General features: G+C 39.2%; 1 protein-coding gene across 2 annotated transcripts in view; it reads right to left on the reverse strand.

Moving 5' to 3' along the window:
- The window catches only part of QTRT2 (queuine tRNA-ribosyltransferase accessory subunit 2), a 31,734-nt gene that overhangs the window by 4,526 nt on the left and 1,790 nt on the right, over window positions 1-25,418 (reverse strand). Inside the window, exons 2-8 of one of the 2 annotated variants that reach the window (XM_033211225.1) lie at window positions 18,767-18,987; window positions 17,933-17,988; window positions 16,084-16,160; window positions 12,999-13,211; window positions 6,888-7,087; window positions 3,784-3,935; window positions 1,001-1,118 (exon numbers count right to left, since the gene is read on the reverse strand). In XM_033211225.1, the coding sequence (XP_033067116.1) occupies window positions 1,001-1,118; window positions 3,784-3,935; window positions 6,888-7,087; window positions 12,999-13,211; window positions 16,084-16,160; window positions 17,933-17,988; window positions 18,767-18,966 (1,016 nt within the window). In that variant the 5' untranslated portion in view covers window positions 18,967-18,987. The remainder of the gene's footprint in view (window positions 1-1,000; window positions 1,119-3,783; window positions 3,936-6,887; window positions 7,088-12,998; window positions 13,212-16,083; window positions 16,161-17,932; window positions 17,989-18,766; window positions 18,988-25,418) is intronic. The other variant, XM_033211226.1, reaches the window with a different exon arrangement.

Raw genomic sequence — 25,418 nt, forward strand, 5'->3', positions numbered from 1 at the left:
AAAAAAAAAAAGGATAAAAGAAAAGAAAGACAAAAGCAAATCTATCTCCTTGGTTATGTTTTAAGAAGTCAAATGCAGTAGACATTACCATTTCTGACCTACAATTAAAGGAGTCCCAACAGAATATGAGTAAGAACAAGGATCTTCACATTCTTTCATGAACTCTCAAGTCTGTACTATCACTAGATAGATATAAATAAGTCATAAGCCATACGATTTCCCTTTACATAAGACAAAAAACCCACCCTAGTACTAACATGAGTGTGTCAGACTCAAAGAAAAATCACTCACTGGTTCACTGATGATTACTACTTTTGACCAAATATAAAAATTACAAGACACAGGTTCAGTATCCCTAACCTGAAAATCTAAAATGTGAAATGCTCCAAAATTCAGAACTTTTTGAGCACTAACATGATGCTCAAACGAACTGCTCATTGGAATATTTCAGATTTCAGATGACGGATGCTCAGCCAGGTAAGTATAATGCTAATGTTCTAAAATACAACAAAAACAACAACAACAACAACAAATCAAAGAAATCTGAAACACTTCTGGTTCCAAGCATTTTGAAGAAGGGATATTCAATTCAATCTGTATCTTAATTTGTTCTTTATAAATATTTTATGTAAGATTTATAGCCTGTATCTAACAAAGATGTTAGGCACCCTACAATTTAAAAGTTTGTTGTGTTTTATCTTGAAATCCTTATTATGCTCTAAAGGAATAAAAGACACCAAACAATGGATTTGGTCTAATCTTTCTGTCAGCTTTTCTAAAGCAATCATTACCTGGCTCTGGTCTTCTGACAAGACAAAGTCTACAAATTCATCTGCAGAAAATAAAGAGTTTTTTTGAAACTGAATTTGAGAAGGCCTAAATAATACCCAACTATCAATATTTTATGAAATCATAAATTGAGAATAGTCCCATAAACTTTTAAAACAGACTAAAATTCAGAAATCAGAAAGTAAAATCTAAACCTTTAAAAATTTCTTACATTTTTTCCTTCAGATTAATTTCAAATGATGTTATTTCTTGGTTGCAACCAGTTATTTCCATTTTCTTTATTTGATTCACACATTTTATTTCTTCTTGTGTTCCATTTTGTTGTAATACTGAAGGACAAACCAATAAAAAGCCTTGAATGATGATCAGATAAGAAGTGGCCATTGGAAACACTTTATTTTAGTTATTATTACATGATCTTTGACTCTGTAATTTCACTCCTGAGAATTTATCCTAAGGAAATCACACAAGAAATGAAAAACAGCAATATGCTCCAAGACGGTCACAGTCCTCTTATCTACAACACCAAAACAATTTAGAGATTCAATAATATTTAAGCAAATTATAGTTACAAATATATAACATACAATCTTACCATCAAGAAATAATTTAAAAAATGGTTGGTGGCCAGGCATGATGGCTCATGCCTGTAATCCCAAAACTTTGGGAGGCTGAGGCAGGAGGATTGCGTGAGGTCAAGAGTACATGACCAGCCTGGGCAACATAGCAAGACCCCATCTCTATTTAATAATAAATAAATAAACCAACAAAAGTTAACAGTTGGTGTTGTGTGTGTGTGTGTGTGTGTGTGTGTGGTGGGGTTATCACTATCCCTTATCACAATGTACATGCAAATAAATTGGGCTTCGAGTTACCTATATTCCAAATAGTCTGAAGTAGAACATGGTTTTAATGTATGTATTCTATGTGGAGACTCTGGCCCTCTGGGGCACCCAGACTATCCAGAATTAAATGGCAAGCTGAATTGTTCCCTTCAACTTTCTGCTTTAAGAAGAAACATTCCTTGCACTGCAAAAGAAACACCAGCTACTCTACAAAAAGCCAACTGCCTGAAACAGGGACAAGTAGTTAAGGAGTATTTTGGGAACAAATGATAACAAATCTCAGTGCTGGTCCCAGGAGAAGGACAGGTGGTCTTAGGAGGGTAATTTTATCAAGGTCAAAGGAATAAGAGAAGCAACCTGAGCACTGGGCACAGAGCTGTCATAATTTTGTTCTCATAAATTTGCATGCTGATGTGGGAAACCATAATGAAGCCCTCAGCTGGCTGCAGTGACTCATACCTGTAATCCCAGTACTTTGGGAGGCTAAGGCAGGAGGGTCGCCTGAGGTCAGGAGTGCACGACCAGCCTGGGCAACACAGCAAGACCCTGTCTCTGCAAAAAATTTAAAAATTGGCCAAGCATGGTGGCATGCACCTGTAGTCCCAGCCTACAAGGTGGCATGCACCTCCCAGTACTCGGGAGGGTGAGGTGGGAGGATGGCTTGTGCCCATTAAAGTTAAACAAATTAAACTTTACCAAGCAGTTCAAAGGTTTTCTTATAATTTCCATCACAATTCACTCTGAATGTTCTTTTTTCAGGAGTTTGAGGCTGCGGTGAGCCATAATCACACCACTGCACTCCAGCCTGGGCAACAGAGTGAGACCCTATTCTGAAAAAAATTTTTTTAAGCTCTGACATTTTGGAAAACTCTTGTCATTTGGGAGAACTGGTGTCAAGTAATTTCTTTGGAATTCTCAGTATGTAAGTGGCAAAGGACTTGAATTTACCATACATACACAGTTAATAATACTTTGTTTAAACATTCAAACTATTTTCTTTTTCCTAATCATGAAGAAACTTGGCTTTCTCTGGCCAAAAATGACTGTTCATTACAGAGAACTCAAATCAGGTTCTTTTTAGAGCTTTGCATATTCCTGGTACTGAATGACTAACAGTTACCTCTATTCTGGTGGAAATAATTCAGTTTGTAAATGAAGATGTGAAAATTTATAGTGTTAATGGTATACCTAGCCACATACATTATGTTCTGGTCTGTCTAAAAGGACAGTAAAATTGATCTCCTATATATTTAAGAATTTGATCAACTTGATTTATTTTGTTTCCAGAGTAATTCCATTTAGATTAATGGTTAAGCTGCTTCATAAAAGTATAACATCTGAATGAAATTTAGTTACCTGTGAGGAATAAAATGAATCTTTAAGGAAGTTTTGGGTCCTATTTAAATTTAAGGTTGATGTGGTTAAGGAAAAGTTTCAAGGATGGCAGGAAAAGGAAAGGAAAGGAAAGGCCATTTCTCAAGGTCAGAGGGAAGACTGCACAGGAGACACTCTCCTGAAAACTTACTTCAAGCAAAGTCTATATCCCAGCTCCTTTTGTACCTCTAGTTAAGTGTTAGAATCTGAAACTGACTTTCTTAACTTCTGGATAACTAAAGAATAAAAGAAAATGGCAGTCCTTCAAAGCAACATTAGCAGAGGAAGACAGTTTTCAAAGCCTGGTGTATTAAAAAAAAGAAAAAAGAAAAACCACCAAAATGCAAGAAGTAACACTAGGATCAGAGGATCATGAGTCTCCCTGTATTTTAATAGCATAAAGTTTGCAAAGAAAAGACAAAAACTCTTTTGTGAGAAAACAAGTTAACTTTAACCAAGCAGTTCAAAGGTTTTCTTATGATTTTCATCACAATTCACTCTGAATGTTCTTTTTTCAGGCTGTTAACAGAGGAGGTTTTGTTTTTCTTGGTTCTGTTCACTATAAAATCACATCCTAACATTGATGAGCTACATGTATAGTATTAAGTACCTGGATTTGTGTGCCAACATGCCAGGGCACACAGATAAGAAACAAAGATGTAGTTTTGTAAAAGACTGGCTTTATATATACATATTTCTGTCTTGTGACTCAAGCCAAAAATTAATAGGAAATGGAAGAAACTTAAGGATAAGAGATAAACTTCAAAAGACTTACGTATCTCTTCGGGATTCAGCTGGTAATCAAAACTGAAAGTCAGGGCACCTCCCCGCTCTGTTACTTGATAAGGGAAAAAACTCTCAAATAAGTCCACTCCTCTTTCAATACACTTGAGCACCTCATCTGGCCGACCAATACCAGATATGAGCCTGTAAAAGTAACAATAAGAACAGTGACATGAGGACAATGCAAGGAAGGAAATCAGAAAGTCCTTTTAATGAACAAGGCACCAAAAAAAAAAAAAATAATAATAATGAAAAACACCAATCACGGTTAGAGTGGCAGGCAGTAGACAGAAACATGTAGTAGAAAGAACATATGGCTTTGGAGCCAGAAAAACTGGGGCTTGAATACTACCTCTGTCATTTATGTATTTGCTGTGTCACTTTGGAAAGATTACTTAACTTCTCTGAGTTTTAGTTTTCTAATCTTAAAAACAAGAGCAAATAATATATACCCTCACAGAATCGTTCCGAGAATTAATGAGATATTTGAGAAAGCACATAGTATAGTTTCTTGTTTTTTTTTGAGAGGGATTCCCACTCTTGTTGCCCAGGCTGAAGTGCAATGGCGCAATCTCAGCTCACTGAAACCTCCACCTCCCAAGATCAATTCTCCTGCCTCAGCCTCCCCAGTAGCTGGGATTACAGGCACCTGCCACCATACCTAGCCAATTTTTATATTTTTAGTAGAGATGGGGTTTCACCATGTTGGCCAGGCTAGTCTCGAACTCCTGACCTCAGGTGATCCGCCCACCTTGGCCTTCCAAAGTGATGGGATTACAGGTGTGAGCCACTGCACCCGGCCCATAGTACAGTTTCTGATCTCAGAGAGAAGTTCAAAGAAGGTTAGGTTAGTTTCCTTTCAACTATCATCCTTTCTGAACAACCTCCCTAGTCATAAACTAAACTTTATAGCCTATTCACTATATAGATTTTTTAGGAGTGCAAAGCTGTATGCTTTATTTCTTGCTGAAATATTTTGCTTGTTTTAACTGTATTTTGCCTATAATTTTTCATAATTGGTACAATAAAGACATTTTACTCTACTATATCCCTCATAAGTTAATTTATAAAGCAACTCTCGCTGTCAGGATTTCACCTCTGGCCATAGGATCTAAGAACCTAGTTGGCTTTCTTTATATTTTCTCCATTAATAAAAAGTCTGCACTGTGGAATGAGATGGTGTTTTCCAAGGTACAGGTTTAGCATCCTTAATCCGAAAATCTGAAATCCAAAATGCTCCCAAATCTGAAACTTTTTGAGCGCCAACATGACGCTGAAAGGAAATGCTCACCAGAGAATTTTGGATTTTGGACTTTCAAATTAGGGGTGCCCACCCAGTATGTACCCTGCAAATACTCCAAGATCTGAAAAAATCCAAAATCTCAAGCACTTCTGGTCCCTAGCATTTTGGATAAAGGATACTCAACCTGTAATAGGTAAGGCCTTCTGAGACTATTAATGGCACTCAGCTAGGTTTTGCCACTTCATGAAAACAGATGTGGAGATGCACTAAATCACAGCTGACTGGCTGGCTGCTGCTCTTTTTTATGTTTGCTTTTCTACCTATAGCCCCTTTCTATGAACTGGCACAGAAATGCAAAGAAAAGCCTCATGTAATATTAAATAAGCAGAACTCTTAAATATATGCTGGTTTTCCTGACTACAGTTTCCTTCAAGTAATGTAATATTTTAGAACTCCTATCCAACTGAAGCTGGCATTTCTACATACTGATAGAAAGAAAAACAATCCAGCTTTTAAATTCAGTAACAGACATCTGTGAGCACTTAACAGGAATAAGTCCAGAAAATGCCTAGAAATACTAGTGCTGAAGTGTTATGTACACCAGAGTGAAACAAGTACAGGAGCGGGAGCAATGAACACAAAAGAACTAGGTAAAATTGGGGGTCAAAGGCTGGCTGAGGTGATGGAAATACCTTATTCCGGGTAGTGTTTACACAAATACAGACGTGTGAAAATTAATTGAGCTGTATGTATGGTTCATGTGCTTTCCTCTAAGCTGTACCTGGATCTTTAAAAGGTAGTAAAATCACGCCTGTAATCCCAGCACTTTGGGAGGCTAAGGCGGGCGGATCACCTGAGGTCGGGAATTCGAGACCAGCCTGACAACAAGGAGAAACCCTGTCTCTACTAAAAATACAAAATTAGCCAGGTGTGGTGGTGCATGCCTGTAATCCCAGCTACTCGGGAGGCTGAGGGAGAAGAATCACTTGAACCCAGGAGGCAGAGGTGGCAGTGAGCCGAGATCATGCCATTGCATTCCAGCCTGGGCAACAAGAGCAAAACTGTCTCAAAAAAAAAAAGTAGTAAAATTACATATATTGTACACTATCCAACTAAAGGAGTGTAGAGCAGCACACCACAACCAAACTTCTTAATATACATGCAGGAAAAAACCATGAATATTCACATTGAGATAACAAACCATTAAAAAAATGTGAGTAGCCTAACACGACATCCAGCTGCATTCAGAAACTCAGAATTTGTAGCTTCACATCTTGCAGATCATCTTTTCTTACCAGCACAAGGTGAATTCTGCAATTTATGGAAATGTAAGAACCAATCCTACTAGGGTTGTCAGTTCCCTTCATTTCAAAAATTGACACCACTCACTACCGGCCTCAAATCTAAGAGCTTCTTAAGTTCTTGTTGGTGGAACTCATCTTCATCCCACTAATCATCCCGTATCTGTCCTCAACTTTCCTCAGTTTAAACCAGAGTTCCATACGACTTTATACTTGGTCTCCAGATATCATGTTATAATGAAGAGACAACAATATTTGTAATTGGCAAAAGAATGAGGGGAAACAGTATAATACTTGCTCTCACTTAGGAGGATCAAATAACATAATTCACATGGTAGTTATCCCCTACGCTACATTCTGAAATCAAGGCCAGGACAGCCTTCACAGAAACTCCCCTTACAGTCTGCCTCAGTGCCTCGGCAGACTCAGCCCAGAAAGGACATAATCAAAACATCAAAAACATGCCCATGCACAGACACTATGTAATATACAATGAGCCAGCACTCCTGCCCTGCATCCCATGAGGCCAGCCTGTGTCCTAACTGAACTGGCCTTGGTTTGTCCTCCGGCAGCTCCGCAGTGACTGATGACAGCAAGCACAATCTAGTCTCCAGGGTTGTTGGATTTCCTTGAAAACCATCCAGAAGGAAGCCACCTACGGGCCGCTTGACTGTCTCTCGTGCTGACCTCAGCCTCTCTTCCATCACATCTCCACCTTCAATCACTCCAATGATCACACTCTTCTGAAGAACCTGAGTTAAAAAAGGATGACATGTTTTTAACCATTTTCAGTATCAGAGACCTTTGTTTAAATGAACCTTACATGGAAGTCCAATGTATAGAAGAGACCTCAGTGAAGCTGCTACAGTTGAAGCATTAAGGGGCATGGTGCTCCCTTCTCCCTAAGAACCTTTAGGGCTCTGAGGAACATACTTTGAAAAACATACTTTACCCATCAGGTAAGAAAAGACTTAGGAGAAAGATGCATTCAACATATGTAGTCTTGTTCTGGCTTAGATTAAATTAGATCAGGTGCAGTGGGCAAGCCTGTAACCCCAGCACTTTGGGAGGCCAAAGCAGGAGGATCATTTGAGCCCAGGATTTTAAGACTAGCCTGGGCAACATAGGGAGACCTCGTCTTTATAAAAAATAAAAAAACAAAATTAGCTGGGCATGGTGGCTTGTGCCTGTAGTCCCAGCTATTCGGTAGGCTGAGGTGGGAGGATGGCTTGAGCCCGAGAGGCGAAGGTTGCAGTAAGCTGAAACTGTGCCACTGCATTCCACCCAGGGTAACAGAGTGAGACCTTGTTTCAGTAAAAAAATGTAAATAAATAAATAAAGTGTACACTAAACAGGTACAAGAGGAAAAGGACAAAAGAAGAGTTTTAATTTGTGTAATGACTATCCAGGCCTGCTTTAGACTATCTCCAAGCCTCTTAGCTAGAGATAACCTTAGGAACTTAGAAACTGTTGAGACAACTGACTATCCACTCACAAACCAATAAAATAAAGACCACTACTACACACCATCCTCAAAACACAAATTCAATGGACCTAAGAGCTAAACATAAAAAATACACTTATACAAGTTTTAGAAGAATATGTTGAATATTTTTACAATCTGTAAGGAAGGCCTTCCTAAACAAGCTAAAGCTTACAGGAAAAGGTTGACAAGTTTGAGTATAAAAACTTGCCAGGCATGGTGGCTCACATCTGTAATCCCAGCACTTTGGGAGGCCAAAGCGGGTGGATCATTTGAGGTCAGGAGTTTAAGACCAGCCTGGCCAACATTGCAAAACCCCATCTCTACTAAAAATACAAAAATTCGCCGGATGTGGTGGCATGCATCTGTGGTCCCAGCTACTCGGGAGGCTGAAGTGGGAGAATCGCTTGAGTCCAGGAGGAGGAGCTTGCGCTGAGCCGAGATCGGGCCATTGCACTCCAGCCTGGATGACAGGGCAAGGGTCTGTCTCAAAAAAAAAAGAAAAAAAAAATCAGTAAAACTTCTCTAGTAAAATATACCATCAACAAAGGCAAAGCAGAACTCACTCTTCCTCTTTGGAGAAATATTTAAATATCTACAGCATAAAATGAGCTCCAACAAATCCTCTAAAGAAATGAATGACAACCTCATAGAAATCTACGTACAATATGTAAATATGAAATTCAGAAAAATAAATGTGAACGCCCTATACACATATGAAGAACTACTAAACCTCGTTAGTAAGGTAATGCAAAATCGGAAACAACGAGATACCATTTTTGCTCATATAATAACAAAAAGGTTAAAACACAGATAACAACAGAGTAGAAGTGAAACTGTAAGGGAAATGACACTTACATACCCTGATAAACACAGAGAAAAATCAGTTCAACCTCTTAGGAAGGAAAGTGGGCAGCACTTATAGAAATGTCGATGCTTTTATCTATGGATCCTAAAATTCCATGTCTAACAATCTCTCCTATACTCATTCACATGTGCCAAGGTTTACTTACAAAGATGTTTAGAATAATGAAAAACTGGCAACAACTTACATGTGTATCCATAGAGGAAAGGCTTATGTAAATCATAATATATACACAGTATGGCTTCCTATGCAGCTGTTTAAAAAGAATGCAGTACATATAGCAATATATGCAGTGATAGAAAAAGAGTTTCAGGATATTGTTAAATGAAAAATAAGCAAATTGCTGAATATATGATCATACTCATGTAATACAGCCATGTATATCTATGTATTAATTGTGTGTATGTAATTGCCAAAAATAAGTTTTGCAAGAAAATATACAAATCAACAATGGCTCTCCAGCAGAAGAAAGGGATAGAGAGGAGGCCTGGAACACTGTGAAATGAGAATTTCACTTCTTAGTTTAAGCAGGAGGGACATAATCAGACCATTCCTCTAGAAAGAAAACTTTGGCTGCCGTGTGAAGAATAAATTAAGGGTGAGTATGACTGAAGAATGGAATAGCAGACAACTTTAATGATCCAGGTGAAAGATGAGATGACCTGGACTAAGGCAGTGGCCGTGTGGATGAAGAGGAAAGATAAAACTTGAAACCTCATCAGGAAGTAGGATCAACATAACTTGACTGATTAGTCATCCAAGGAGAGGATAAAGACAAAGTCTCAAATGACTCCTGGCCCCTGTTTTGCAAGTCCAGGGAGATGGTGATAAGAGCAAAAGGCAGGGACTCCTAGAAAAGTAATGGATGAGGCAAGATGATTACTCTGTTCTGCGTGTTCTGAGTTTGAGGAATCAGCAGAATGTCCAAATGGCAATCTTAATTCAGCCACTGAACCTAAATGAACCTAAAGGTATGGGTGATACAAACATGAGTGATACAAACATGATTGCCCAGGCTAGAATGGCAGACACTTGGCATGATGCTACAACTCTCCACTCCTGATTTGACAGCAGATGTAACTAACAGATGACACTCTTCTTGCTGCACCCTACCACCTCGGATGAAACCCATTCGCCATCCCTAACCCAGGTAATATATGGAGAAGAAAAGAAAGCCAAAAACTGAATCTTGGAGAGCTTCAATATTGAAGGGCATTCAGAATAAGAGGAGCCAGTGAATAAGACAGGGAGGGAATCATGGGAAAAGATGTATGCAGATACACAAAGCAGAGAGTTACACAGGCCTGCCTGCTTACATGACTAGCATGACTATTTGGGAAACTCCCTTTCCTGGGTGTAAGAAGCACGATCATATAATTTATTATCTAAAATGGAACACTTAAGAATGGGGGGGCACTATTTAATAATCATGTCAAGACAATAATAAAGGATATGGTAAGGGACTACACATTTGACCAATAAATATGCAGAAGTAAGGCCGGGCGCGGTGACTCACATCTATAATCCCAGCACTTTGGGAGGCAAATCACAAAGTCAGGGGTTCAAGACCAGCCTGGCCAACATAGTGAAACCCCATCTCTACTAAAAATACAAAAATTAGCCAGGTATGGTGGCGTGCACCTGTAGTCTTAGCTACTGAGGAAGTTGAGGCAGGAGGAATCGCTTGAACCTGGGAGACAGAGGTTGCAGTGAGCCAAGATCGCACCACTGCACTCCAACCTGGGCGACAAGAACAAAACTCCATCTCCAAAAAACAAACGAAACAAAAAAAAAAACCCCACAAATATGGAGAAGTAATATGAAATGATGAGGCTGATTGCAACAACAGAGATGAGGGACTTGAGGCTCATCTGACCTTTCTAACAATCATCTTTGTCACACTCCCTGTCCTGCTTTCTACTTACCCAAACATTACTAGTCCTACAAGGATAATGACTGGCTCAAAACAATTACTAGCAAGCCACCAACACTAACTGCCCAGACCCACAGCAATGTCCCCACACCAAACTCCTGTTACATATACTGTGAATTCTATTCAGAATAACTATGTTTCCTCTAATTACTTCATTTATATTAACTTTATTAGCCAAATTATATTTTTATTGCTAAATTCAATACAATGATGTTCTTCAAACTCAACGTTTGCCATAGTGGGATGTGATCATCGCTCAGGATTATCCACATACATGATCTTAGATATTAAAATTCTCTCCTTTGATCACTATCTTCTGTTCCCTCATCTCTACTGTTCTCTGAATCCTTTTCCAACTTAATTAACTCTGCTGTCAGTGTCCCTGATTTACCACTACAGCTTCATCTTCCTCACCCCATCACAACCATTCACCATGAGCAAACATTTACTGAAGGCTTACTATGTGTCGGATGAAACCCATTCGCCATCCCTAACCCAGGTAATATATGGAGAAGAAAAGAAAGCCAAAAACCGAATCTTGGAGAACTTCAATATTGAAGGGCATTCAGAATAAGAGGAGCCAGTGAGTAAGACAGGGAAGGCATTCTGCTGCATGATGAAGATACCCAAATTACACACAGAAATTGAGCTTAAAGAGGCCACAGTTTAATAAAGACAAACGCATAAAGAAATCATTGAAATACAATATGATTGGGGCTAAAATATAGCTACATACTAATTAAAGAGGTAGCAAAGAATGAATTGAATTCCCTGGAAGTATCAGGAACCAGTTCTATAGAATGACAGGTGGCACTTTGGAGGCCAAGGCGGGTGGATCACCTGAGATCAGAAGTTCAAGACCAGTCTGACCAACATGGTGAAACCTCGTCTCAGCTAAAAATAAGCTAAAGATATAAAAATTAGCCAGACATGGTGGTGCATGCCTGTAATCCCAGCTACCTGGGAGGCTGAGGCAGGAGAATTGCTTGAACCTGGGAGGTGGAGGTTGCAGTGAGCCAAAACTGCCCCACTGCTCTCTAGCCTGGGCAACAGAGTGAGACTCTGTCTCAAAAAAACAAAAAAAAAGAATGATACATGGAATGAAATGAGCCTATGTGGAAGCAAAAGAGGGAATACAGCTAGAGATAAGAAAAGCAGAAACAGTCCAGAAGGAAATCTGTGTACAGAATGAAACAAGCTAATGCCTCAAGGAATTCCAAGCAACTCAGAAAGGCCAGAGTGCAAGTTACAAGAGAAAGTGGCCCACAGTGAGCTGGAGGAGTAGGCAGAGGCCACACCACAGCAGGCTGTCCATGCCATGTAAGAGCTGAAGTGGAGACTCATTAACTTCTTTTAGGGAAGTGGGCAAGGAGCTCATGTTTGTACTTTACAAAGATTTTTTGGATAACAGGGCTGGAAGATGGATTGGATAAAGATGAGAATGGAGGCAGAGAGAAGAATTCAAAGGTAATTACAAACGTAAGAGATGATGCAGTTATGGCTTAAGGTAGTGATAAGGAGGGGAAGATTCTAGACACATTTAGGCAAATGGAATCAGCGAAGAGTGAACAGTTGGATATCAAATGTGAGTGAAAAAAGGAGTCTTGAAAAGCTCAGATTTCTTGGCCAGGCACAGTGGCTCATGCCTGTAATCCCAGCACTTTGGGAGGTTGAGGCGGGCGGATCACCTGAAGTCAAAGGTTTGAGACCAGACTGGCCAACATGGTGAAACCTCATCTCTACTAAAAATACAAAAATTAGCTGGGTGTGATGGTGCATGCCTGCAATACCAGCTATGTGGGAGGCTGAGGCCGGAGAATCCCTTGAACCTGGGAGGCAGAGGTTGCAGTGAGCCGAGATCGCGCCACTGCGCTCCAGCCTGGGCAACAGAGTGAGACTCAAAAAAGAATAAGAAAAGCTCAAATTTCTGGGCTGAGGAGCTTGGTGGATGCCATAAATGGAGATAAAGTATTAAGGAAGAGCAAAAGGAAGAACAGGCTTGTGGAGATAAGATGATGAGTCCGGTCACTTCTGAGTATGAGGAATATTCTAGTGACATAACCTACCTATAGCCCAGTAATTATGTAATTCTGAAGCTAAGTAGAATGATCTTGATAGTTCATACACTTTTAGAATTATTCAGCAATTAAAACTAAGGGAAGGCTGCCCAGGAATAACACATAGAATAGGATGAAAAAAGAAATCTAAGATAGAATCCTAGAGAACAATAATACTTAGGGTTCAAAAAGCAAATAAAAATAGAGAGTAAAATAGACAAAGAGTGAGGAGCACAGCAGTAGGAGGAACAGAAAAGGTGGTGTCACAGAATGTAAGGGAGGCAAGAGTGTCAAGAGAAAGGAGTAGTTAGTGGTACAGAATTACCTCTGACTCTTCCTGCAGCCGCAGACAGTTATCCAAGAAAAGAAGTGATCGGTCAACAGACTTTCTGACCCTTTTTATGGAAGCTGCTTCCTTACAAGACACTTCTCCATCGGAGAGGCACTGGAACCAATCTGGCTGAAGGGCCTGCTGAATTGCCATGAACTTGGAAACAGTCATTTCCACTCGTCCTGCAACACTCCACACAGACACAGACTGCCACGGAGCAAAATGATGAGGAATCAGCAAGAGTAAAATGCAAATAAAAATAAAATAATTAAAATGATAGAGCAATAATTCTTTACAACTGCAGAGATGGTGACAATTCAATATCCAGACATGGTGGGTAATAGGATCTTATAGCCTACAGAGAATCCTTCAATGGTCATATAACACAACTTTTGAGCTAGCCCCCAAGAATTATTTGTTATACTTTTCTAACCATCTTCTGTTCTCCCCTATCTTACCTGCCTCACCCCTACCCAACCCTTGCTGTTCCTGAATACGCCGGACTTTGATCACACTGTTCCTTTTGACTGACAGTCCCATATTTCTTTTTTTTTGAACACTTTTTTATTGATACATATTTGTATACTTTTATGGGGTACATGTGAGACATCTTACATATAGAGCAAGTGTAATAATCATGCCAGAGTATTTGAGTATCCATCACCTCAAATATTTATTATTTCTAGGTGTTGGAACTTCTACTTCTTTGCCTGGCAAAATACTATGTGTCCACTGAGACACTGAGGTCACATATTAATCTCCAAACTTCCTGGGCATAATCGATTACTCACTCCTCTATGCTTTTACATCAATGTGTACTTATTTCTTTATAGAAATGATAGCACTTATTACACCATTCTGTATTTGTCTGACTAGAGTATCCCAATTCATGTTTGTATCCCAAAAGCACAGTCTAGGGCCCTATACATTTTTAATATCTAGTGTTTACTAGACTGAGTTAGATATAGAATTAAAGATTTAAATCTCCTAGTTCACGAGAATATATATTAGTAACATTCTATCTTTGAGCTAAAAGCAAAACTACCGTTCAACCCAGCAATCCCATTACTGGGCATATACCCAGAGCAATATAAATCATTCCACCATAAGGACACATGCATGCAAATGTACGCTGCAGCACTATTCACAATAGCAAAGACATGCAGTTAACCTAAATGTCCATCAGTGACAGACTGGATAAAGAAAATGCGGTACATATATACCATGGGATATCATGCAGCCATAAAAAATAATGAGGTCATGTCTTTTGCAGGAACACAGATGGAACTGGAGGCCACTGTCCTCAGCAAACTAATGCAGGAACAGAAAATCAAATACCACATGTTCTCACTTATAAGTAGGAGCTAAATGATGAGAACACATGGACACAAAGAAGGGAACAGACACTGGGGTCTACTTGGGGGTAGAGGGTGAAAGGAGGGAGAGAAGGAGAAAAGATAACTATTGGATACTAGGCTTAATGCCTCGGTGATGAAATAATCTGTACAACAAAACCCCATGACATAAATTTACCTATGTAACAATGTTTACATGTACCCCTGAAACAAAAATAAAAGTTAAAAAAAAAGGAAAAAAAAAATTCTATCTTGGTTACCCTACAGCATCCCTCTTCTTAGATCAACAAGGACATAGATGGAGGGCCAACATAGAGTTGTTTTATTTTGTACTAAGGCATCAGAATTACTGTTTAAATGATTCTTCTCCCTTATAATTTGGGTAGATAATGGAAGTCAAAGTATTTTCTTTTCCTTTTTTCTTTTTTTAGACAGTCTCGCTGTGTCACCCAGGCTAGAATGCAGTGCACTGGTGTGATTTTGGCTCACTGCCACATCTGCCTCCCGGGTTCAGGTGATTCTCTCGCCTCAGCCTCCCAAATAGCTGGGATTACAGGCGTGTGCCACCACACCTGGCTAATTTTTGTATTTTTAGTAGAGATGGGGTTTTGCCATGTTGGATAGGCTGGTCTCGAATTCCTGAGCTCAAGCCATGCACCTACCTTGGCCTACCAAAGCATTGGGATTACAGGCGTGAGCCACCATACTCAGCCAAAGTAGTTTCTCTAGAATTCAAATTACAAAATAAATAGAAGCTTAAAACAGGAGAATGAGTAAAAATAGTGTTCTGAGGGGCACAATTAATAAAAATTGCTGATATTAATAAAGTGAGTGCAGGAAAAGTATTTGCATTTGTAAAGCAGCAGTACACACTGAAGCCTTGCCAGAACGCTGTCCTCAGGGATAATGCCAATGAGGCCACCTCTCAGCTGAACACTTTTAATGAGGTGCTTTTGATACTGTTCTTCACTAGACAAAATCTCTGGCTGTAGACCCAGCAGACAGTATTACATTGAGGTTCTACTATATATAGTTATACATGTGATAATACTCATCAGCAACTTTTCCCCACTCTTCCTGAAGTAGTTAAAAATCCAACAAAGCATGGTGCCGAAAGACTATTGTTTTCCCCTATCATAGCAATTTCTTTTTTTGGCATGTATTTGACCCTCCTCTACCCTCAAATTTTTTTGCAACAATGAAAATGCTGAGGATATGGTGTTCTTCATCTTAACCTCCTCCTTAGGCAGCCCTATTCTAACTCCTTTTTTTTTTTTTTTTGAGACAGAGTCTTGTGCTCTGTTGCTCAGGCTGGAGTGCAGTGTTGCTATCTCAACTCACTGCAAGCTCCGCCTCCCAGGTTCACGCCATTCTCTTGCCTCAGCCTCCTGAGTAGCTGGGACTACAGGCACCCGCCACCATGCAAATTTTTTGTATTTTTAGTAGAGATGGGGTTTCACCGTGTTAGCCAGGATGGTCTCGATCTCCTGACCTCGTGATCCGCCCGCCTTGGCCTCTCAAAGTGCTGGGATTATAGGCATGAGCCACCGTGTCCAGCCTCTAACTTTTATAAACCATCCCATCCCATTCCACTATAATTATTGAAATAAGGAAAAGGTATAAGGGATCATCTCAGACAGTGGGATCTGAACATCTGAGGGATACACAGTAGGCTGACTTCCTGGGACAAAGCTGCAGCCTTGGATGCTCTTCTGAAAACACACCTTGTTTGTTACATAACCAGCTGGGCAGGGGCTGACTGGATCATGCAGGGAGCAGTACAAAAGTGATTCTGGCATGCCTGTATAAACACAAAAAAGAACACTTGAAAGTGCTTACATCAACAATGACACTGTATTATAGCAGGTAACAGCTTCACAATGTCTACTGCTGAATAAAGCAACTCTAAACACTGTCAATAGGTGGTATCTGAACTTGGAATTATAGGAGGCCTATCAATATGCATAAAAGGATTACTAATCTAAAGAAAGAAATATAAAAGTTCACGTCTAATAGGTACTGAGCTGCTACAAAGGAAAGATATATCTTAAAGCACAATATACAATAAAAGTATTTAGTGACACGTTGATCTCATTTGATTTTACTCAAAAGAATTTACTATCAAATATGTTTATTCCAGGTACCATCCAAGGGGTACTAGCTACTGGAAAGATAAAATGATATGGCCACAAAGTGATCTCACTAATAATAAATCTCAATAATATCATGGGTCCCTAGGGGCAGAAGTTTAGAGAAGTTATAGGATGCTGCAAATGGATCTCATTCTTAGTAAGTTTCATTGATTCACGATGACAGTCTCTTAGGTTCTTCAGTCAAAAAGACAATCTTTTCTTAAAAATGCAAAAAAATGTTTAGTAAACCATGTACTTAAATATCGTATGCTAGCCTATATTTTCATTAAGGAAAATAAAACAGGATTCCACTGAAAAAAGACAAAAACAAATAAAGCAAGTTTAAAACCTCTGTAGTCTTTTCACTTTATTTTCCATAATTTCAATTATTACAATTATCTCTAGAAAGCTTACATTAGCTATTTTCACTTAATTATATGCTTGTATACTTTAAAGCTGGTTATTAAAATTAGGTTCAGCTCAAGGAGAATGATATTCCATAAATTCCTCTCCTAAAATACAGGGCTTTGTGATAACCAACAGGACATGATGCAGTTGCCCCCAGAAGCAGAGGACTGAATAACCAATGGAAGCAAGGTTTTTCAAGGATTTTCATTCAAGTGAGTCCTAGATATCGGAAAAAGCTTTAGGAGAAAGTGGTATACAGAAGAACTGGTGTTCTAGCTATCACTGCTAAGCTTTTCCTAATAATAAATAGACATTTCTGGAATAGAGGATAAATAATAAATAATAAATAGACATTTCTGGAATAGAGGATATTATTAATATATCAGAATACAGCCGTATATAAACGTTTCATCTTCCCCTGCATGTCTGAGATTCAAGCATGATGAGACTACTTTATAGCTCACGCATGCCTCATGCAAGTTCTCACTGCTGAGTCAGATAATCAGTGACTGGACCATCTGCCCCACACCTGTCTGGGTCCCCACCCCTAACCTGGGTAACTTTTACTCTTCCTCGACCCAGCTAAAATGCCCCTCATCTTCTCTCTCAAGAATCCTTTCTCTGGGTTTTTATGGAGGCTTAAAGAAAAAAAAGAATCCTTTCTTTATTCTGACCACCTTGCACATATACCCCAGAGCAGGTTATATGCTCCACCCTCTGGCCTGTCATGATATCCATACATATCCCTAATCCTGTAAAGCAGTCACCACAATTTTTACTTCGAAGTAAAATTTATATTTTAAAGATAGAATTTTCTATCTTTATCCCAGCTAGGCTCCAAATTCCATGAGAGCAGCAACTGTTTCCTATTCAATCTTGACTTGCCAATGCCTGGCTCTTAGATGTTCAAAAAATACTTACTAAAATTATGAATAAATAAATATATGAATGAAAGATCAAAGAGGCAACAGCACCTCCAAACTCCAAATTAACACACCATAAGGCACATATAAATAACTTGATTAATTTTTACCTATAAACTTTCCAACTCCTTCTTTATATTCTGTCAAGACTTCATGTTGTTCTGCTCTGTAAGCAAAACAGAAAAATACATAACATAATAATGCATCATTCTGTAAATACTCTGTGCAACTGGAACCCTCTTCTTCTCACCCAAATAAGTTACATCATAGTAAATGCTGTCTTGAATTACATCATTATTCAAGAGTTCTAACTAACTAGGTTAGGTTCATTAGCCAGAATGAAGGCCTTCAATTTGCTAGTGGTTCAATGAGACGTGAAACTGGCAAAGATCAATTCCTTCAGAATACTTGAATTTTCTTCCTTCTCTTGCCCCTTTAAAATCTCTGTTGTTAACACAACACTGCAGAGTATTATGTTAATTGGTCATATAGTAGGCTTTTCGATTAAGTATAAAGTCAGTATATACATTACACAAAATGATCTAACTTCATTAGTTCTGTTTCCATAAAGTAGTATTAGCAAGTATATGTGCAAAGGCAGAAAACACTTTGAGGCTGGTGAATGATAACAGTTCCTGAACTCCAGGTGTAGCTCTCACAGAGCATTCCCTGACCTGTCACCCCTGGGAGCAGTGGCAATAGGGCAGTATGGGACTGTAGGTTTGGAGGAAAAGTGAAGCAGATATAACATACAGGTCTGGCCTGTGGCTACCACATTAGGGCCAGAAAATGTATAGTATTTGAAACCTCTCTTCTGATTTCATTATGAAAATCAACAAATCATATATATGAACAACAACAAAAAAAAACTTTCTCTTTTTTGCACCTAAGGTAACTAAGCTGCTGCCAGAGTTTATACTTGAATCATCGGTTCTAACACTTACAGGGATGACAGCGTAAGCTGAGCCATGGCAGGAACCCCGTGGATATTACGCAGCGTGTGATGGGTGAGGTGTGGGGCAGAGCCAGTCTTGGTGTACAGGAGACAGCCTGGAATATCCATGGTGTGGTCCCTTGTTTTGCCCAGGTTTTTTATTTTTCCTAGGCGACAGCCATTAACTACCTTGGTAAGACTCAGCTTCATTCTAAGGGATTCTTCTAGGTCCTGTCAAGAAAAGAGCATTAAGTATAGAAGGAGCTTCACAACATCTAAAGGCCAAGCATTTTGCAAAAAAAAAAAATCTTCAGAAAAATGAATGACAGCACGCTTATTACTGCTTCCAGTCTAACCGTTTTCGTAGATATCAGGAATGGGTGAACGGGAAAAGACATAAAAAGAATAAGATACCTTCCCCAAGGTGCCAGAACAATATATTGGCATCAACTAATTTTAAATTTAGTCATGGAATTTTTGTCTGAGTTGATGAAAACCGAACAAATGAAAGAACAGAATTAGAAAGACTAATCATGGAAAGGATGCCATGCAGCCAAAGCTCTCTCTGAAAATGTATACAGAGAACAGTAACACTGCTTAGGCCATACTGATTACTGATATAATCCATTTTATTCTTTCTCCAATTTGAGGGAATTCTAAGCAATATAGCAATTTTTTCCTAACAATGCTGTTAAGTGAAGAAAACAGCATCCTGGTGTTTATAAAAATATATAGAAAAATAAATGTCAAAAGACAAACAGATTATCTCCAAGGTGGGATTATTTCCCAATTTGTTCTTATATGGTATCCAAACAGAAGTGAGAAACTGTGTGGAGTATACACGCGATTCATAAGCAATGTGTCATTACTTTTATAACTGGGAAAGACCAATATGTGTTTAAAGAAAAAAATAAAGATATACTTTCTAACTTTTATAGATACACAGGGAAAAAAATCAGAAAACATTATCAATTATTAGTTGGGTGCTCCTAAGTGATTTCGTATTCAATTAAGCAAAATACTGAGTTCCACTTTTAAAATGCACTACAGAACTTGATAAGCACACACATCACCTGCTAAATGTCACCAAATATACCAACATTTTACAAATACTTCATTACATCTTTACAGCAAGTACCAAATCTTCTGGAATTCTTAAAAACTGGGCCAGGCCCAGTTTTATTAGTTGATAAATGAGCTATCAGAGAGGCTCAAACCTTAGATCCCATTTTCTTTTCTTTCCTTTCTTTTCTTGTGGGCACGGAGTCTCTCTCTCTCTGTCACCCAGGCTGGAGTGCAGTGGCACGATCTCAGCTCACTGCAACCTCTGCTTCCTGGGTTCAAGAGATTCTCCTGCCTCAGCCTCCCAAGTAGTTGGTACTACAGGCATGTGCCGCCATGCCCAGCTAATTTTTGTATTTGTAGTAGAGATGGGGTTTCACCACGTTGGCTAGGCTGGTCTCGAACTCCTGACCTCAGGTGATCCGCCCACCTTAGCCTCCCAAAGTGCTGGGATAACAGGAATGAGACACTGTGCCTGGCCAGATCCCATTTTCTTAAGCATTATACTGTACCATACTCTGAAAGTCAACCATTGTTAAAATGTCACCAAATAAATAAGACATATCTATCATTAGTTAAATATATTCAAGAATGAAAACATTACTTTTTTTTAGGAGACATAAATTCTTAAATTTAAATAAAATAGCCATCTCTATCATTAGAATCTTAGCCATTAGAATAACTACTTTCTTAAAAAAAAAAAAAAGAACAACTACTTTCTGTATGGTCTACGAAGATATTTCATGCTAAACACAAATTATAAAAACTAATATAAGTGTTTGACAAAACCCTGGTCAATTTTCTGTAACTATAATACCATTATTTCAAGTTATCACAAAGATAGAAACATAAAAATAAGTGTCATTAGAACACACAGAAATGGACACTGGTAAGGAAAAAAGGTTATATTTTAATAAATAGTATAAAAGCTATTTTTTTACATACCCTGTTGTTACACATTAAAACTGCTAAAATAAGAAGGTTCATTTCAAAAAACTGTAAAACTATAAGCTAATAAAAGCATACTCTAGAAAATATGAGAATCATAATCCTTATTTATTAAATAATACTGATTTCAAGTGATAAAAATGTATTTTATATTTTAAACCAACAGAGCTCTAATGTGAAATTTAAGACAGCATTTTGTAATCTAAGTAGCTCTGGAGAACTGAAGCAGGGGGAAGCACAAAGATGAGAAATGTACTTCAAGGCTTCATGAATCAACACCCGTTGTTCTGACTGAATACTGAAATCAACCAATATGGAACACTAGATTTGTTGAAACATAAATAAGAACTAATGAAAATTTAATGGACCAGAATTTTTAAATACTGCAGTAACTTAAGCATTTCCTACTCTCACATACGTCTGACGTCTGACGGAAGAAACTGTGTTGCCTGGAGCTATTTCAGAAAAGGGCTAGAAACAAGAACCTGCTGGCTCCTCCAAAAATTCTGTCTTACTCCAAAAATACTCTCTCATCTGAGCCGTGTAAAGTATGTAAAGAGTTTAAATGTATACACATGAAGAGTGTTTTTTAAATTAAATTCACATAAAGACACAAAGAACCTTCACCGGGTAAAACTAATACGTTTGAAAAATGAAGTATAGGAATCTAGAATGTTACTAACTTTTATTCTCTCTCCCCATCAAACCTATGCTCTAAGTTTCTCCAGTTTATTAATAAATGACACGAACAACTGACAATCAAAGCTTCTGATAAGCATGAGATAATCTGCTTTTCCATGCTGTGTTAACTCAATTCCAGGTAAAAAAAAAAAAAAACAAACCCCATTGCTTTAGTAAAACTGTGCTTAATATCCCAGTATTGTATAATTGCTCTTAGACTTCAGAAAATCGTTTATAGAGTTCCAGTACTACCAGAGACCCCTACCTGGGAATTCCTTATCATCACCTCACCACCATCACCCCTTCTGCCATTTTATTGTAATGAGACTAGGCCTGCTTAGTCATAGGCTTATCTAGAACCTGGGCCTCCTGCAAAAAGTCCTGTACTCTTTTTATTACTTTTTTATTTTTTTTGAGATAAGGTCTCACTCTATTGCCCAGGCTGGAAGTGCAGTGGTGCAATCATGACATTCCAGGCTCAAGTAACCCTCCCACCTCAATCTCCTACGTAGCTGAGACTACAGGTGCCCAACCACCGCACCTAACTAATTAAAAAAATTTTTTTTGTAGACACGGAGTCTCACTACGTTGCCCAGGCTGGTCTCAAACTCCTGGGCTCAAGTGATCCTCCTGCCTTGACCTCCCAAAGTGTTGGGATTACAGGCGTGAGCCACTGCACCCAGCCAATTATGGCTTTTTTTTTTTTTTTTTTTGAGACGGAGTCTGGCTCTGCCGCCCAGGCTGGAGTGCAGTGGCCGGATCTCAGCTCACTGCAAGCTCCGCCTCCCGGGTTCACGCCATTCTCCTGCCTCAGCCTCCCCAGTAGCTGGGACTACAGGCGCCCGCCACCTCGCCCGGCTAATTTTTTTTTGTATTTTTTAGTAGAGACGGGGTTTCACCGTGTTAGCCAGGATGGTCTCGATCTCCTGACCTCGTGATCCGCCCGTCTCGGCCTCCCAAAGTGCAATTATGGCTTTTAAGTGAGAGTAAATTTAACGTGCTAGGAGATGTATTCTTTTTTTTTTTTTTAAGAATATCCTGTAGCATACCATGGCCACTCAAAAGAACAAGATTTTTCAAAAGTGTATGTGAAATCTATGAAACATCTTTTTTTTTTTTCCCATAGAACACACTGTGGATGGCCGGGCGCGGTGGCTCAAGCCTGTAATCCCAGTACTTTGGGAGGCCGAGACGGAGGGATCACTAGGTCAGGAGATCGAGACCATCCTGGCTAACACGGTGAAACCCCGTCTCTACTAAAAAATACAAAAACTAGCCGGGCGAGGTTGCGGGCGCCTGTAGTCCCAGCTACTCGGGAGGCTGAGGCAGGAGAATGGCGTGAACCCGGGAGGCGGAGCTTGCAGTGAGCCGAGATCACGCCACTGTACTCCAGCCTGGGTGACAGAGCGAGACTCCGTCTCAAAAAAAAAAAAAAAAAAAAAAAAAAAAAAAACACACTGTGGAAAGTCATAAAAAGAAAGCGGCTTTTGGTTGGGCACGTTGGCTCACGCCTGTAATCCCAGCAGTTTGGGAGGCTGAGGTGGGCAGATCGCTTGAGCCCAGGAGTTCAAGAGCAGCCTGGGCAACACAATGAAAACCTGTCTCTACAAAAAAAACAAAAACTAGCCAGAAATGGTGGCCTGTAGTCTTAGCTACTTGGGAATCTGAGGTAGGAGGATCCCTTGAGCCAGGGAGGCAGAGATTGCAGTGAGCCATGATCACATCCCTTATGAAAAAAGGTTAAAGTTCTCCAACTAGGAAAAGAAAAAAGACTGTTTGCTGACGTGACTAAGATCTACTACTGTGCCTAATTAATAAATTAAGCTTTATTATAGGTATGTATAGATAGGAAACATCACACCGTCTGTCTATTGTCTGTCTGTCTATCTATCTATCTATCTAGGGTTTGGATCTATCTATCTATCTATCTATCTATCTATCTATCTATCAATCATCTATCTAGGGTTTGGATTGATCTATCTATCTATCTATCTATCTATCTACCTACCTACCTACCTATCTATCTACCTACCTACCTACCTGGAGTTTGGAATCATTTGCAGTTTCCAGCATCCACAAGGGGTCTTGGAACATATTCCCCACAGATAAAGGAAGATTACCAAACAACCAATCTCAGATTCTCCAAGGTTGGACACAAGGATTCTCTTAAGAGTATAGAGGCAGCCAGACCTGGAAGCCCAGACCACTGGCTTCCAAGACTTACCTTTCTCTCAAAGACTTCTTTGTTTCATCCTTGTGTGAGGAAAGAATGAACATATTCTAGAAGTTCCCATCTTTTAACAAATGAGTCTCAAGCGTGATTAATCATCCACTCAGTCCTGAAGGCATCTTCTCTCTTCTTTCTCATCTCCCCTTCCCACTCTTTCCTCAACTGAAGAAACAACTTTCTTCATTCTTAACTGAAAGTCTGTAATTTGAGGTCCTTTGTAACTCTAAAGGACATTGGCCACCATGTTCTTAGAGGCAGGAGATGGGCTCTCCTGTGATATAATGCTTTAATCCCAAATTTAATTCTCATAACTTTAAAGATGAAATTCAAAATCCTCAGCTTAGAATACTGAACCCACTCAGCCAGCTGGAGAGAAATACCCACTTGGCTTTCTCTACAGTGAAAGATTTTGGTGCTACATACCCACTTCTGTTGTTTGGGGCTTCATAAAAGTTCCACCCTAATCACAGTAACTCAATATGTAACTGCAGAGAAAAGTAAGGAAGGAAAAGCAGATGACTGGGTTTAAGAAAAAGTATTAGAATAAACTGCCATTGTCAGTGATTCTGTTTTTGGGGATAAATGCAAGTATTTTAAAATCTGAGGAAAACATCAGATAACGTACTATACTTCAACTCGAAATCAATATTTAAAAAAAAAATGGAATTTTGTCCAGAGCTGAAAGAACCAAGTCTTCCTTTCTGCATTCACTGTTCAGATTATGGTAAATGTTTTTTATAATTGCACTTCTTTTCTAGAGGCCAAATACAATAAATTGTTACTATGAAGTAATAAAATAGTACACACACATATACATATTCATGTACACATTTTTAAAAACATGCTTTGAGAGTGATTATTTCCTTTTTCCCAAGGAAAGTTCAAGAAACAGATCAACAGTCTCCAAAACATTAACTCGTTTTTATTTGCCTTTACCATGATCCCTTCCCTTTTCCCTCATTGTGGGTCTGTTTTAATACTTCTGGTGTCACAGATGGCATTCCTGGGAAAGTCTTAAGGAAAAACATTAAGAGTGTAAAGACAAATGACAGGCTGTCGGTGGATCTCTACCTTTACAAGGACTGACGAAGATTCCCTGCACTTCTGGCAACACTATACCTGTCCTAACACTTCCAGTGCGACCCACCACCTCCACTCTTCATTTATCAGGAGAGAAGGGATTTTTAAATGTTTCCTAGCTGGATTCTCTACATACTGTCATGGAAATGTCCAAAATTTCCTAAGGCAAAAGGTGAGAGGAAAGCTGTATATATAAGTACACATCTGCATCTCTTACCTTTCTCCCCTACACATGTACACTTTCTATAATGATAGTATATGCATAGAAAAATGTCTGAAGGACTTTTAAACAATGTGGTGCATTGAGCTGACTCAGAAACGACAGATAAATGAAGAATGCTGGCCGGGCACAGTGGCTTACGCCTGTAATCCCAGCACTCTGGGAGTCCGAAGCTGGCGGATCACCTGAGGTCAGGAGTTTGAGACTAGCGTGGCCAACGTGGTTAAACCCTGTCTCTACTAAAAACACAAAAATCTGCCAGGTGTGGCAGCACACGCCTGTAATCCCAGCTACTCCGGAGCTGAGACAGGAGAATCACTTGAACCCATGAGGCAGAGGTTGCAGTGAGCCAAGAACATGCCACTGCAGTCCAGCCTGGGTAACAAAGCAAGACTCGCTCTCAAAAAAAAAAAAAAAAAAAAAGAAATGAAGAACGCTGTA

This window comes from Trachypithecus francoisi, unplaced genomic scaffold (genome assembly GCF_009764315.1).
Source record: "Trachypithecus francoisi isolate TF-2019V2 unplaced genomic scaffold, Tfra_2.0 Lachesis_group0, whole genome shotgun sequence".
NCBI lineage: Eukaryota > Metazoa > Chordata > Mammalia > Primates > Cercopithecidae > Trachypithecus > Trachypithecus francoisi.